Raw genomic sequence first — 16147 nt, forward strand, 5'->3', positions numbered from 1 at the left:
TCAATGCCCTTGCCTCGGTGGTGAATTTGCAGTCATGTGAAAATGAAAGACAGTAAACTTTGGAAAAACAAAGGAATTAAGAGAGTAAGTAGCAGCCAAGTGCAGACATAAACTTGATTAACTGATTAGTAAATGTGACCACTTCTAGGACAGGTGACACCTCAGCACTGCATTAACAAATGGCCACAATATAAGCGCCTTGAGGCGACTGTTGTTGTGATTTGGTGCTATACAAATAAAATTGAAGTGAAATTGAAATTGAATATTCTTGAGTGGGTATCCCAGCAATTCTGCCCAAAGGTAAGACAGTGATCAAAGAAACGCAAGAAGTACATCTCATACTCTACAAGCTCAGCGCGTTAAATGTTAGTCCATGACAGTCCAATTACAAAAAGACTTAACAAGTATGGCTTGTTTGGAAGGGTTGCCTGGAGAAATTCTCTCCAAGAATAACATGGCAGCACAACTTTTCAACGGTTTTTAATGTTGCATCTGAACAAACCACAAAACCTCTGGAACAATGACCTTTGCACAGATGAGACCAAAGTGGAGATGTTCAGCTATAATGCACAACACCACATTCAACACACGAGCACAAATACAGCATACATACTGTCAATGCAGTGGTGGAGGGGCAATGATTTAGGCTTGTTTTGTAGCCAAAAGTCCTGTGAACCCTGCAGTCACTGAGTATACCATGAACTCCTCTGCATAAGTATTCTAGAGTCAAACATGAGGCCGTTTGTCTGCTAGCTAAAATTCGCTGATACCATGGGACAGTGATCCCAAGAACACCAGCCAATCTATGACAGAATGGCTGAAAAAGAAAAGAAGAAAGATGTTGCAATGGCCCAGTCAAACTCCAGACCTCAACCCGACTGTGGCAGGACATAAAGAGAGCTATGCATAAATGAATTCCCGCAAAACCTCAAAAAACTGTAAATGATGCCATAAAGAAGACTGTGCCAATGTTGCGAGAGACTGATAGAGTTATTCTAAAATCTTATAAAAAGTAAGATTTCTACATGTTTACCTGATACTTAGAGAAGAGACCTTACATGTTACGTTCAACTAATAGAAAACCAATCAATAAATCAATCGGTTGTTTTGTACTGTTGTCTAGAGCTATTAGCAGTGCAATAGTGGTACAAGTGTAGGTTTAAGTATGAGCCATTGTCTAATGTTTGACTCTTCATTTGACACTTGTGGTTACACGAGCTACTGTGTAAATCTCTTCAGCTCTTCAGCAATTTATTGATTAGCTCATTATAACACTAAGGTAGAGACAGTGAAAACAGCACGTATTCTCAAAACTGCTCTTTGTGTTGCACATTTCCTTGCCAGCAGCTTCAGCTTTAGAAAACTGTCCCTATACAGTTTGTCCCCAATCTGCTTCCAGTCTTCAAGTTAAATTTAAACTAAATGGCATCAATATTTTTCATTGCACAAATTTATGCATTTGCAAACAAAATTTCATAGGCTATGCACAAGCAAATATGATGCTTCTGCCAAAATTGAGAGTATAAACATGCTGAGAAAATGTGGTTTTACAGACTATATATTCAAAGGAGATTACTGGTGAAACAATGAATGAACTCAGTGAATGAATGGATTTGTGCTGAGCCAAGCATTAGTTTCACCATGAGTGAAATATGTTGTAAATATGAGGAGCTAAAGTCTGGAAAGCTCTGCTGACCTTTAGAGCGACTCTATTCTATAAGGTTTACAAAGAGATGATGACTGTGTGTGCCTGCCTGGCTTTCAGTTCTCTGTGTTTTCTTTATAGCACCTGGATTTGTTTGTTGACAGGGTGGAGTTCAGAGTATGCAAAGTCTTAAGCACACATTTCATTCTTCTGTTGCAAAGGTTCAACTTCAAGGCCAACCAGCCATTTAATCTTAACTTTAAAATAAAATGTTTTTCCTACAGACAGGAGAACCTACAAGTGAACCTTTACTGAGCTTTGGATTCAAGAAAATCCAAAAAGTACAAACGATTTATAGAGTAAAAACAAAACAGGAATCAACACACACATTCATAGACACAACTGATTTTCTATTGAATAAGTCCCATTTCCCCTTAATTTATGTGTTTAACATATTCACATTTATTCAGCAACCTTTTAACTCACCACATTGGCTTGCCTGGCCTCTTCTATGTAGTGTGTGGTGATAATAACAGAGACTTTTCCCGTCTTCACAATCTCTACCAGGTGATGCCAGATCCTAGAAAGAAGACAGAAAAAAATCCTTGAAACACTTGACCCACTCAGTAATGGAGTTTGCTTCAAAATCGCAGCTGTGCCAGCAACAGCTTTGCTGCCAGCCGTCTGATCTTAAGAGGCTTTGTGATTACACAATGACACTGGAGTAACACATTTGGGGGGTACAGTATGCTTTCACCAGTGTTTGCTTATCGATGCATGAATATGGGTGTAGCCTTTATCACATTTTTATCAAAACTTTATTAAATATTAGCCATCTTGTTGAGTAAATAAGAGAGAGAATGATAAATCCATGCAGAGATCTTAGTGGAAATGTAATTTTACTGTAGTGTTAACTTTTGTCTATATAGAAAAATATAAAGATGCCAGTGGGCTCTCAAAAGAGAGGAAACTGGATAAAAAAGATATTTAATTATGCCGTAATATAGGAAAACACAACTGTCCATTTAAGTAATCTTCATCTGATGGGCTGCCCCTTGAAAACAAAAGTTAGGAACTTCTTCATCTTCTTGCGTTCTATTGGCTTCTCTTTCCCAGGGTGGGTGTGTGTCTGGTCAAGCGGCTTCCTTTTGGCCCTTTTGGCCCTGCATCTTTGCAACAGGTGCAAATGCAGCATTTGCACCTGTTGCAAATGAGCTCAGGCTTGTCCTCTCACTTGTTGCCTGACTGCTCTGTCTACTGGTATGTTAGTATTGCTCAGGCTTCCCGTTCTCTTGTTAGGTTCATGTTTTTCACTAGTCTTACCTTGGTTTGTCGCCCTGTGCAAAAGATTGCACATCACCTCAGCTTCTCGGATTCTCTGCCTGTCCACTCACCGCCACTCACAGACATGCCCCGTGCTCCCTGGACTTGCCCACCAGCTCACTTGCCAAGCCTCTAGCACCACTGCATCTGCGCCTTCCACCTCAGGATTCCCCATTTCCTTCCTTGCAATATTCTCTGACTTTTGTAGTGAAATCTGCAAACCTTTACTGAGTGGTGTCCTGCATTAGAGTCCTCAGCTTGGTTAAAGATAACATTTATAGTTTTATTTATTGTACAAATGTTAAAAAAAAAAAAAATCACAAATACGTTTTTGTAAGGACTTTTGAAGGGATTGGAACTGGTGCACATGCCATAGACTTAAAAATGATTTTTAAAATGATACATTCTTATAAATCTCTTAATTTGATGTCTTTTTTTAGTTTATGATTTTTTGCTAGCTGTGCTTGACAGCAGGGTTTCTATTTTGCCCTTTAGGATCAACTACTTTTTCTTTTATTTCTCATTATGTGTGAATGAAAAGATCTATTATACATGAATTATGAAAATCTCTCATTAACAAAAGTGCCAAAAATAACTATATTACACTGGTAGTAATCTTCCTTCAGTTCTGGCGCCTCAAAAACATTTCTCTATGCAGGAAAATATTTGGTGACATCACCTGGAAAACAACGGTGCACGTGTGCTGCATGATACAGGAGAAGACAGACGGTATACATACTTGGATCTGAGCACAGGGTCTACTCCCACTGTTGGTTCATCCAGGATGAGCAGCTCTGGATTCTGGAGCAGAGCCGCCCCGAGAGACACCCTTCGCCGCTGACCTCCACTGTAACACAAAAGCAATCAAAGGGCAACAGAGTGAATCTTCTCCCACGATGGGGGAAGAACAAACTGAGGCATCAGCCTGTTGCAAAATCTTTACCAACTTTACCATGAATATTAAATGAGCCTCTAATGAAAACTGGTGTTAGGGCCTCCTGGACAACAGAAGGCTCTTTGTATTGAACCAGGGTTGTGAATCCGGAGATGGTGATTACTCTTATAAAAGGGCCATAAAGTAATCTGCCACTTGCATTGATCTGCCGGAGCTTTAGCAATTATATCTCTTATAGTTAGAATAATTAGTAACATTTCTAAAAATAAATTAAATCAAAGAGTTCGCTCAATAATTTCCAGAGGTTTTACAGCTTATGCAGACTAAGCTTCTGAGCGTAAAAAGGAGGATACTTTTCTTTTATTTTTTGGTTGAAAAAGCATAAAAAAACAAGAACAGGCCTCAAGGAGTTATTACCATAGATTGGAAAACAGGAACTCAGAAAGGCAAATGTCATCTCAAGAATGAGGCTTTTTGCTCTCACTTTTTTGATGTGCAAAGGATGACACTGTGATTAGATAACAACAAGCAAACAGAGCTGCAGCTGGCTTCATACTAGTCATAAAGACTCTGCAGATATGGTCACTTGTTCACAAAAAAATATCATGCTGCATGTTTCAAAGTGAGCTGCCAATGTAGTGGTGCTCAAACTTTTGGTCTGGATGGTGACGCAAGTGGGAGTGATGTTGAATGCAGAGCGACAACTTCTGAATAATCAGAAATTCTTTCTTGCTTATGAGAAGCTCTTTACTTTGGGGCACATATTGTATATTAAGCACATAAGATTGAAAAAGACAAACTTTGATGTCTTTACAGTGAAAATAGGGACTTTGCTGCAGCCTATGAACAGCAGGGGAGACTGGAATATGCAGGCAATTTCACATAATATCCCTAGGACTCTAGGGACCTTTGCTTTGATGGCTACACAAAAGCATGCAAACCAGTGTTGCCAGATTGTCTACTTTTGGTTTGAATTTGTGAGTAAAAATAGTTTGGGAGGCTTGTGGAACTTTCCCTTGATGAAAAACACAGTAGAAAAATGCTAATGTTTATACAATAGCTGCAAAATGCTCCAAAGTACATTACTAAACTAAATTCTCATTGCTTTAACTGTGGTTCTGAATTTGAGTAATCTATCAAGTCTACTTCATTATATACTTAAACTAGAAAATTGTTGACAGATTTGATTTGACCTTTATTAAAAAGAACCATCTGGAAAGTCATCTGTGCATACTATTTTGAAGCATACGGCACATTTAAAAAACCTTGGCATGTGATTGAATGACCCATTTCTCTATCAGTGTCTATCTACTATCGGTTACGCAACCAATCCTATCAGCAAAACACTACAGAAAGCACAAATTAGGGAAAACAAGCAGCAGTCTGACAGACTTTAAAAACTAACAAGCAGTCAGTGTAGCTAGCTATATAGTTAGCATGTCAGTAGACAGTTCTTTATGTTGTTGTGAGAAAATCTCTGCATAAAAGACTTCCAAACCAGGGCCACCTTTCAAAACAGGAATTCGGAGCTGCTTGAAAAATATTAAAAAATAGCAGTCAGGATAGCTTGCTAGTATAGTTAGCACGTTGACAGATGATCCATTTATCTTCGATTACATTGAAGATTAAGCCATAGCTGTGGAGCAACCGGCCAACAGTTCCTCAAACAACACAAACAGAATGTTTTTAAGGCCTACTTCAAAAAATTATTGGATTTGGACAAATATATCTAACTATTGAGGTTTTGTAGACACTTTACAAGTAATCAGGCAACATTAACTTTTACACCATTTTGGATGTGTGGCAATCATGGTGTCAATGTAGGGTGAAGTGAATAAGGCTCTGGCCACGCATGAGACTGATCTGTGACATTTGTATGGGGGAAATATGAGTATTTCAACTGGTTGCTGAATGTTGATGATAGTTGCTTGGAAAATGATTGCTAAAGCCCAGTCACAAAGGCCGACAGACTGGTCAGTGACCCACTGACAACAATGAGTATTTCCTGACCAGTTGGCAAAAGATTCCATGTCATTGCTTATAACTGGTTGTATTTTAGATGAAAGTGATGAATTTATCTACAAACACTGTCCAGCAACTCTCACACTGTAGTGAAACTGAAAAGTGTGATACATTTTTTACTTTTTTCCTTCAAAGTAAAAGTTGCACCTTGAAACATGTTGGCAATGGCATGGAGGCGCTACTTTTACTTTGAAGACAAATCTTCTCCATTTCCTGTTTGCGTTGTACATTTTCAAGTTTTATTAATACTTGGCTAGATGATAGTGAGTATATCCAGACAAACTTAAAAATTACAGGCAACGAGGCAATCTGCTAGCAACCAAAGCAATTTTGTACAGCACCTTCTTTGCAACCGATTTCATCCAGTGACAGCCAGCAACCTCCAGGAACCACTGCCAACCAGTCAGGGATAAACATTTTTCCCTATCAACCAGTATGCCAAATTACTTTTGAGCAATGTGAGCATTATGTCATGGAGATACTGCAATATGCTAACTGCATCCAGTAAAATCAATAGCACAAGGAGGATAGAAAGTGCCTAAGAAGAAAAACAAGCTGCAATCTATGGCACTTAAAAACCTAGCAGTTCCTTAGTCTACCAAACCATCTAGTTGGTGTCAGTGGCTGATTATTGCTCCATCTGTCCAACTGTCTTCTGTCACAGCTAAACTGTGTCTATGGCTGCTACCTTACTGGCCAGGAGCTCCTTAAACAACTACAGTTACATTTGTGGATCTGGTATAAGAGTACAGCGTTAAACATGGCAAGATAAGATTATCGCATGACTGTGATCAAGAACCCAGCTGCCTTGCAAGGTAAGATTTGATTGGGTATCTTGGCATCAGTCAAACCTCACACCACTAATGGAAAGTGATAATCAAGGGAATATAATGTACTGTACAACTGCCCCTGAGTTTCACCTGGTGCTTTATCAGAAAAGTCATAATGTTTTACTGAGCCTGGGTGTTACGGTTCGGCGTTGGCAGTGTATTGTTTTAGGCGTTTTGTTTTGGCGTGACTGTTATGTGTTTCCTGTTTTACTTTGAAAGTCTGTGTTATCTTAGTGTTCAGTTTACGTTTCCTTGTCTCGTCAGGTCTAATTTGCCCCAGCTGTGTTTCCCTCCTGTGGTCCATTCCCTAATTGCTCCTTCTATGTATTTAAGCCCTGTGTTTCTGTATGTCATGGTCGCGATCTTCCCCCCCCTGTTGTAAATAGTTTGGCGCCTTGTGTTTGGTGATGTAAATAAATGTCGTATCTTGCTTTAAATGTCGTTTTGGGATTATTTTTGTGGAAGCCCGTATTAGTTTTTTCTCGTGTGTTTTTGCCTTATTTTTATTTTCCTGCGTTGCACCCCGGTTGCCTAGGCCGGGGTGTAACACTGGGTTTACAGCCTGTGGTATAAATACAGATTTTAGATTAAGGGTTTAAAGTCTTCACACAGACATCTGCAAAAGCACAGTGCTACCCTTCATAAATTGGCTGTATCTAGGGAAATAATGCATGAGTTCACATCTCCGTGCATCAAATCTAACATCCATGAACCACATCACTGTTTGCAGAAAAAACACTTTCAATATTAGTATACGCTTTTATGATGATCACTCTTACAACTTTAACCTTACAGGGTAAGATCAGCTTTTACTCATTGGATTTTGAAATCGTTCTATCTGTAAGGTCAACTGCTGCATCATATGTGGTTTTTACCTAAGATTTCGGACCAGACTGGTCTTCTGAGGTAGATCCAGGAAGTCAATGAGAAAGTTCATGCGTGCCTGGGTTTCCTTAGATGTCAGGCCGTGAATTCGGCCAAAGAAGGTCAGGGTGTCGCTAATGGTGAACTCATTGTACAACGCCAATTCCTGTGCAGCACAAAAGCAGAAAATGAAACTCATATCTGATGCTCTGATTGAGTCACAAACACCAACATTTCCAGCACACCTCAGGACAAATACAACTGCACCAGTGGATGTAAATCTATTACATGTACAAAGTTAGCATCTGTTTTACTCTTACTGCTTTTACTTTATTTTCTTGCTTCCTGGGAAGGATTAAAGCTGGTACTTTTTGTTGAAGGATTAAAGTCTTACATAACAGCAGATATACATTTTTTATGCAACAGCAATTTCAAGAAAGCAGTATATATCGCTAGTTTAAAGATGCATCTGTCCGCATTGCTGTAACAGAAAACATTCAAGGTGTCACATTCCTCCCACTCTGGGTTGCAGATTACTTCCTGCATGGATGAATGCAATGGTCAGGGTTACACACAAGACGACAAATACTATGCTGTGTTATCTACTTCATCAGATACCTAATGACAGTAATGGGGCTCACTCAGGTACAGGTGGCTCATTGCAGCAAAGGCCAAATTACAGAAGCCCCAGAGCAAGGCTTCATACAATCTTTATGGCTTTAAAGCAGCTGATGTGGATGTTGGGGTGATAATTTTCTGGACAGAACACACTTGCTTAAACCTTCTGTGGACAAATGGCTGCAAGGACTTTGATTGTAAGTTCACAGGCTTTTTAAGAACAACCAAATAATAGAGAATAAATAAAACCAGGTAGGGCTGCCTTTGTGTCACTTCAACAAATTTGCTGCTTTATTCAAATATGTTAAGGATCTTTGGGCACATGAGTATTTCAAAAAAATTAAAACAAGAGCAAAGGTACGCATTTTAATGTGAATATATACTATGTGGTGTTTACCTGTGGCATGTATCCGACTTTCTTCCCCGGAATATCGTGGCCAGGAAACGCAGGCGGCTTCCCTAGCACAGTGATGTGACCTCGTGAGATTTTCAAAGTTCCCACAATGCATTTGAGAAGTGTGGTCTTCCCACATCCACTGGGCCCCAAAAGGCCATAACTGAAAAACACAATCACAAAAATTTCAGATAGAACTTAAAGCGTGATCCTGCAGAGGGAAACACTGGGACAGTACAAAAGTATGTGACTAGGGAATGCTGCTCTTTCTGGTTATTGAGTTAACTGAAAGGAAACTAGTTCACCATTCTAGAAAAAAGGTGTTCCTGGAATCTAATCTGAGACAGATATTTCCTTTTAGACGTTTCAGTCTAATACCAGCCTCTGAAGACGCTGAGATGCTAATGCTGCTAAGTGTTAAAAAAATCAAATTGCAATGGCTTTGTGACTATTTTCATACATAATGTCAACTTACAACTAACGTCTGCTGAATGTAAAGTGGTTTTCATGTAGAGCCATTTTTGGATACATCAAAAATTGTATTTTTTCATATCTAGGCTACAAACGGTCTCAGATACATCACACAGAGTTTGCACTGCACTCTGTTATCACATGCACTTTTATCAGGTATGTCTAGAAATACTGATGGCTTAAATAGCTGGACGGGAGACAGGCCAATGACAGTTCAACACATTTTTAAGTTTAAGTTTGAAAAACTTGATAAAAGACTATATTATTTATATTATTTTGAAAGTTAAAGTGCCTATACTTATTCTACAATCAATGAGATAATTATCCTCAGGTTTAAAACAATGAACAATAACATAATGGAACAATATAAGTTATATTCCAAGAGCACAGTGGGGTTTTGTAACACTCGTTCTGTCTGCATGTTTTACTGGTTTTTCACATTCATGTTTTACATATTTCCAGCTAGCAAGAAACATGAGAAACCTTCAAGAATTTGCCAGGTTGTTCATTTGACTTTATTTTCTCTTACATACTTTGTGTGCACATGAAAGCATGTAACAATGCTTTCCTGTGCACACAAAGTATAGGTCAACGTTTTTGGTGGCCCCATTCTTTGTTGTCATACTTGTCACTTCAAGAATGCAGATTCATATTAGAGAAAAATGAATGTAGATCATCTATAAGAAACTGACAACGGAACGAACTAAGAGACAGCGACACCAGAAGCAAAATGTGTGCACTTAGAGCTGAACTGTCACCGACACATCAGGTTGAAAATTTCTTTGCAGTGTCATGCTAAGCTCTCCTTCCCCTGTGGGATAGTGGAATTTTCCCATTAAGGCCTTATTGAGAAACAATGTAGATGTTTATAAAGATAACCCTGAATATCCTGCAGGAAATTAAGCTTTCAACAGCTAATCAGTCAATAGATGCTTGACAAAAGTGAAGGCAAGATGAGCAGCTTGAATTGGGTCCCGACACCTAACCCAGAAATGTCAGCATTGTTTGCAGGTTAAGCATTTATCTGCTCACCAAGAAGAAAAGAAAGAGTCAAATATTTGTTGCTGTTAGTGATACAGGAAGTAAAACACCTTCAGCTTTTCACTATTTCACTCAGTATTTACATTTTGATTTTTACACTTGACTTTTGTTATGAACATTTATAATCTTGTCCAGTTAAAACGCTCTAAATTAACAGGCTGTGTTGGTATTATCTACTCACATTTGTCCCTGTGGCACAGCCAGGTTCAGGTCGTTGAGGACCTTCAGTTTGCCATACGATCGGCACACATCTCGACACCGGATCGCAAAGTCTTCCTGTCCAGCCGGCAGAGGCGCCTCCAGATCAGCCTTCATTTTTTCCTCCTTCAGCTGGAAGAGAGAACATTTTGTTAAACACCAACATTCCTGATGCAAGTCTAAAAGCATGCTCAGTATTGGCAGACTTAACGTTACAACAATGATTTCTCGTGCTGTAGTCTATATAGATATTGTCACCTGCATAAACCTTCCAAATATCTTTAAATAATATTTTCTTTAGTGGAGAATATGTACCTCGCTGCTTTTGTATTCCTCCAATAAGGAAGGATTTATAGCAGGAAATATGACAGTGAAATAATGTCAAATATGCTGCAGATAATCTGTAGTTATAGTCAACCTTTCGCAACGTTTATGCAATGACACACAAAGTCTTGTATTGTGTTAAACACAGAGCATCCATGTACTGAACCTAAAGTAAATGTTTTAACTTTGTGCATTTCGTTTCTGTACATGAAGTGAAGGTTTTGTTGTGGTGAAGGCTTTTACTGAAATACAAAGAGGAAGTAGGATAACTGTCTAGTCTTCCTCTTTCTACAAATAATTGATTAGAAGATGCCGCAAAAAAAAGTTTCCTACAACAAATTTCTGTGGCCACATTTTAATTTCTAACATGTTTTCCTATTTGTTGATTAAGTGCTTGAAATGAAGTGCATCCATCATTAAATATTCCCACCAGGAAGAGCCGACCACTTAATTTGCCACAATTTTTACATGTGCTTCACTTAAACACGTTTGCCTGTCACAGCGGTTAGGCTCAATCACAAGTTTGAAAAATATTTAAGTGGCCACTTACAGAGACGAATCTTCCCACTGAACTGGCCAGTTATGTTTACAAATGCAAGGAATTTGAAAGTAGGAAGTTTCCATTCCTTATAGTTACAAAATACCTGTTAGTTTATATGGGGAAACCACCCTTGACATAAGTGTGTCTTTTTTATAGCCATAACATGTTGATGTAATTCTCTCCAGAACCTCAGTTAACCAATGCTTACACATATTTAACACTTATAGACCCACAAATAAATTGAGTTTAGATGATGTTCCCATACTGTACCGTGCTATTTTCTGCTTTTCAAAAATGGAAATTTCAACTTGTTAAAAATAAAAGCATAATTTTGTGTAGCCTAGCCATCTCTACAAATAAAATATCCATCATTACTGTTTAAGTAACAACATTTGACTCCTGAATGAGTTTTAGTCCCCTGGAGAAGGTTGCAGCTCCTTCAGCAGGAGAAACAAGGCTGGATTTGAAAGACTTCAGTGCAAGAAGCTGAAAATACAAACTGTTATTTTTCATAAGCCAATCACCAAACAATTGAACAGGCAGAAAGAGAAAGTTGTTTGCCCTTTCATCCAAAAGCCAAATACAAATCTCACTTCTGACCAAACAACACACAGAAACAGCCAAGCATACTCTCATGTTCCTGTTAGTTTCTCTGCATCACTACAAAGCTGCATCAGACAAAGTATGTGGGTCGTAAAACAATCCTGAGTCCAGTAATCTCTAATAACGGCGTTCTTTCACGGGTTTCCACCAAACTCCCTCCTTTAATCCAGAATCTCTCATTTTCCAGCAAGGAGATTAGGGAGACTGCAATGAATAATTTGCTGCATTTGGTTAGCCTCACCTTTGGCACTTTAGCCTACATTTGCAGACATGTCACCCTGATTCTGTGTGGCAACTGTAACCACTTCAGATGACACATTGATTTAAAATGCAAACAAACGCTGACTATCCATCACTGAATATGAGAAAGGCCTGGAAAAAAGACAAGGCTAACCTCATCTAGAGGAGACCAAACCGATTGAAGGAGCACAAACTCACCATTGGACACGATGTAAAGAAAAAGGGAGATGTGGAAGGGATGAAGAGCACTTGAGAAGTGAGGCCAAAGACTGAAGTCAACAGGTAAAGAGCATTTGAACATTAGCTGACACAAACATCTCGTCCGCATGAATGCAAAGTGGAAGAACAGGTTGAGTTTGAGAGCCAGCAACTGAAGAAGGCATGAAGAACAGACGCCAATAGCACGCACGCACACGCACACACACACACACACACACACACACACACACACACACACACACACACACACACACACACTTTAACTGGTGCTATAACCTCAGTAGCGCTCCATAATCATCAATATGTTTTCTGATGTCCCCAAAATAATACTTGGGAATAAAATTTTAAAAAACTAATGACATATTTTAAGAGCATGATTTTTTTTCTCCTAACACATTTTTTTTTGTAGCAATCCCACCCTTCCACCCATCTGACCAGATGGACAGACCTATACTTGATGAAAACACCACATTGCCTCTTTTGCTTGTACACTGCGATAATGACCTCGATCAGCCCAGCAGAGGCTCGCTTTTCATTCATAACAGGCTCTGCTCTGTTGATCAGGAAGAATTTCCTACCTTGCCTGCCAAGTTGTTGCCAATTTGCGTCACTACCAAGTGGAAGAAAACAGGCTTGACGGCCGTATTTAAATCTCTCCGAATTCAGGAAGACACATAAAAATTGTGAAAGAGAAGTCAACGAAGGGCTATTTATAAGCCGAGCCCTCTGCAGCCGACCAGCTGCTGCGCTTTCACTTCTCCCTTTCACGCAGGACGTGAGCGCTGCAGCAGCGCTGCGATGCTCAGCGGTCGCTCTCTGCCCCCCCTCTGAAAGATAACCCTCATCCACCCTCCCTGCTTTACGGGAAAAAATGGAGCTCTGGCCTGAAATGTGACACAAAATGAAAAAATAAATCCCAACTCCATCTCTGCAGCGGCGCACAAAGGCCTGCTGTCGAGGGACCACCTCGATCCTGGAGGCTTCCCGCGAAAAGACAGCGACCCAAACTACCTGAAAAGCATCTTACCCGCACCTCCATCTCTGTGCTGTTTGCAGGTCCACGCGTGGCATCATTCCTACCGGCAGCCTCCGCGGCCATGGCAGCAGGGAGGACAGCCGGACCGGCTGGGTCTCTGTAGGAGAGAGAGAATGAGGGAGAGAGGGGGAGAAGGAGAGAGTTAGATAGATGATGAGCTCTGGGAATTTTTAGGTTTAAGTCAGGCGAGCTGTTTGATCTGCTTTCAGCGATTCCACAGATGCACAGAAATGCAGTTTGCAATTTTCTGATCTATTTGGGCAGAATTTGGTGCCAGCTTTAGCTGATGCGGAGCTGCACTAGCCTGTAAGCAGCTGCAGGGGCTCGATTAATAATATATTTTTTAAGAAATAAAAGAATTCACCAGGTTGCTAATATCATTTCATTTGGCATTTCTAACATTAACTGCTGCTGCAAAAGCAACGGAAGTGAAACTAACCGATGGATTCTTGTAATGATGTCGTTCCAAAAATAACCGCTAGGTGGAAGCACAAAAACAAGAGACTTTTAGATGAAACGAGGTCAAGCAGGCGTTTGATCACTGATTGATGAAACTGAATGTGACACAGACACATAAATGACTGTTACGGAATGAAAGAAGGGAAATTTCCCCTGGCTCCTATGTTTGTGTTTCTGGTAGTAGCACAAACTTTGTGTTTTATACAGTTTAGTTTATAATTCCAGTTTTTATTTTCATTATTTTTCACATGTATCTATGATATAGTGACAGACAACCTTAAACACTTTATAAGTTATGGGTGGACACACAGAAGCCCACAAACGGTGCTTTGAACATTAATATCATCAATCAGGATTTTGGACCAGAAGCGTTTATCCCGTATTCTACAGAGAACTGCACAAATTATCAAGGAGGAGGATAACCACTGCACATTCAGACTCATATGAAATGCTTGTGATCATGGTTATGATTTTTCTTCACTGCATCTTCATTAAAATACATGCAAAAATCGAATGTAAATAAAAACCCGTTTGAAACACAAAATTTTCTCACTGATTGCACATTAGAGAAGGAATCAATGACCATGCAATGTCATCGCCCACATAGCTGTTTCCACAAATAATGATTTTTTTTAAAACACTTCAGTTTTTTCCTACATTTCAAGGAACCATGAACAAAATGCTTCTCAGCGCTGACAGCACTGCAAGGCTGGATGTTGGCGCAGCGGGCCCCTTTGTGCAGAAAATTACATGTTCTTCTTTCACTATGTCTTTGACTGAGGCACTGGTTTATATTTGGAGTTGATCACTGGGTGCTACACAGTGGCTGCCTGCTACTCCTAATACATATGATGGGTTTAATGCAATGGAGACAACTTTATCCTTCTCTAAAGAAAGACCTCAGCATTGAAATCATTAAAAATGAGATTTAGATTCAGCTCCTCCTCCATGTTAGTGTCTAATATAAAGAAATGCTTAATGACAGCTAAGAAAAAATGTTGTGGCTTATTTAAAAAGAGTGTGTGTGTGTGGGGGGGGGGGGGGGGGGGGGGGGGGGCAACTACGAGTTCAGGACATGAAACCAGACGGCTGATACTATGTACAGATTGTGAAGCGTGCTGTTCTACACTTCGACACCACTGGTTTAAATACACTGCTAAAAAAGGGAACACTTGATCATCGCAGTGTAACACAAAGTCAGTTAAACTTCTATGCTATCACCAGTGTTCTCTTCACACTGAGCCTCTGTGAGTCTGGACAGTTTACGGAGGCTGTGCCAAATGTTAAGATGCCTGTAACTTCATCTGTCATGAGAACAGGGCAAAAGTGGCAGACCTACCAGTTCTGTTTTTTCTCTGGCAAATGCCAGTCAAGCTGGAAGGCACTGGTCTTTGAGCACAGGTCCCACTAAAGGGCATTCAGCCCTCACATGGCCCTCCTGGATTCTGTTTGGCCAGACACGTGTACATTAATAGCCTGCTGGAGGTCATTTTGCAGGATTCTGGCAGTGCTCTTCTTGTTCTTCTTTGCTGGGTAGACACTGTCCATCTCTTCATGTAACAGCCCACCTCCTGGTTTATTCTCCACACTCTTGTACTGTGCTGGGAGACACAGCAAATCTTTTTTGTGATGGCAGGCCTGGATGTGTTTAATTTAGGAAAAACTGAATAAGCTGCTGACATTTGTCTTGTTTTTGCCTCTCCAGTGTATGCATTGTCATTTTCTTTTGCACCAAAGCAGGTGTAAAGGATTCAAAATGGTATGTGCTTCCTAACTGGACAGACTATGTAAACACATCCTGATTTAAATGTGAATAAATGGGATTCTTGAGTTATGTTTTTATGTAATGTAAAATTTTCAGCATAACTTGAAACCATGTTTTGTTTCATATGTCACCATGCAAGTGTCATCAATGTGTGACGTTTCATAAGGCAGGAAGGCCCTCTGGAAAACATGTTGCCCAACCCTGGACTAGAGGCACGAGTAATGCATTGAATAGAGATATATGTAGGATATTTGAGTGTTATTACTGCAGCAATAATAAGAACTAATAACTTGTTAAGGGGTGTTTCAATAGTGCAGGGGTTTATGTACTTGGCTAACAAACAAAAAGTCTCCAGTTTGATCCTGGGAGGAGACACAAATCCTTTGGAAGATATGATGGGACCTGATTATTCAAGACTTTGTATGTAAGGAGAAGGACTTTAAATTCAATGATAGATTCAACAGTGAACCACTAAAGATAAACTAATCTTCGTCTTTCGGATGCTTCCGCTAGGGGTCGTCAAAGCTCCATCTCTACCTAAGCCTAGCATCCTCTTCTGTCGCGCAAGACCTTCTGGAGGCCCTGCTTCCCTACATCCATGAATCTTCTCTGTGATCTTTTTCATTTCTTCGTGCCTTCTGGGTCCATCTTCAAAATCC

At 39.9% G+C, this 16147-nt stretch overlaps 1 protein-coding gene across 4 annotated transcripts in view; it reads right to left on the minus strand.

Annotated features, from left to right (window-relative positions):
* The window catches only part of abch1 (ATP-binding cassette, sub-family H, member 1), a 34880-nt gene that overhangs the window by 17074 nt on the left and 1659 nt on the right, over positions 1 to 16147 (minus strand). Inside the window, exons 2-7 of one of the 4 annotated variants that reach the window (XM_076891478.1) lie at positions 13262 to 13361; positions 10285 to 10433; positions 8595 to 8754; positions 7591 to 7745; positions 3708 to 3815; positions 2132 to 2225 (exon numbers count right to left, since the gene is read on the minus strand). In XM_076891478.1, the coding sequence (XP_076747593.1) occupies positions 2132 to 2225; positions 3708 to 3815; positions 7591 to 7745; positions 8595 to 8754; positions 10285 to 10433; positions 13262 to 13361 (766 nt within the window). Of the gene's footprint in view, positions 1 to 2131; positions 2226 to 3707; positions 3816 to 7590; positions 7746 to 8594; positions 8755 to 10284; positions 10434 to 12207; positions 12279 to 12806; positions 13019 to 13255; positions 13362 to 16147 lie in introns of those variants that run through there. The other 3 variants (XM_004553464.5, XM_076891480.1, XM_076891479.1) reach the window with 3 other exon arrangements.

This window comes from Maylandia zebra, linkage group LG13, assembly GCF_041146795.1.
Source record: "Maylandia zebra isolate NMK-2024a linkage group LG13, Mzebra_GT3a, whole genome shotgun sequence".
Taxonomy (NCBI): domain Eukaryota; kingdom Metazoa; phylum Chordata; class Actinopteri; order Cichliformes; family Cichlidae; genus Maylandia; species Maylandia zebra.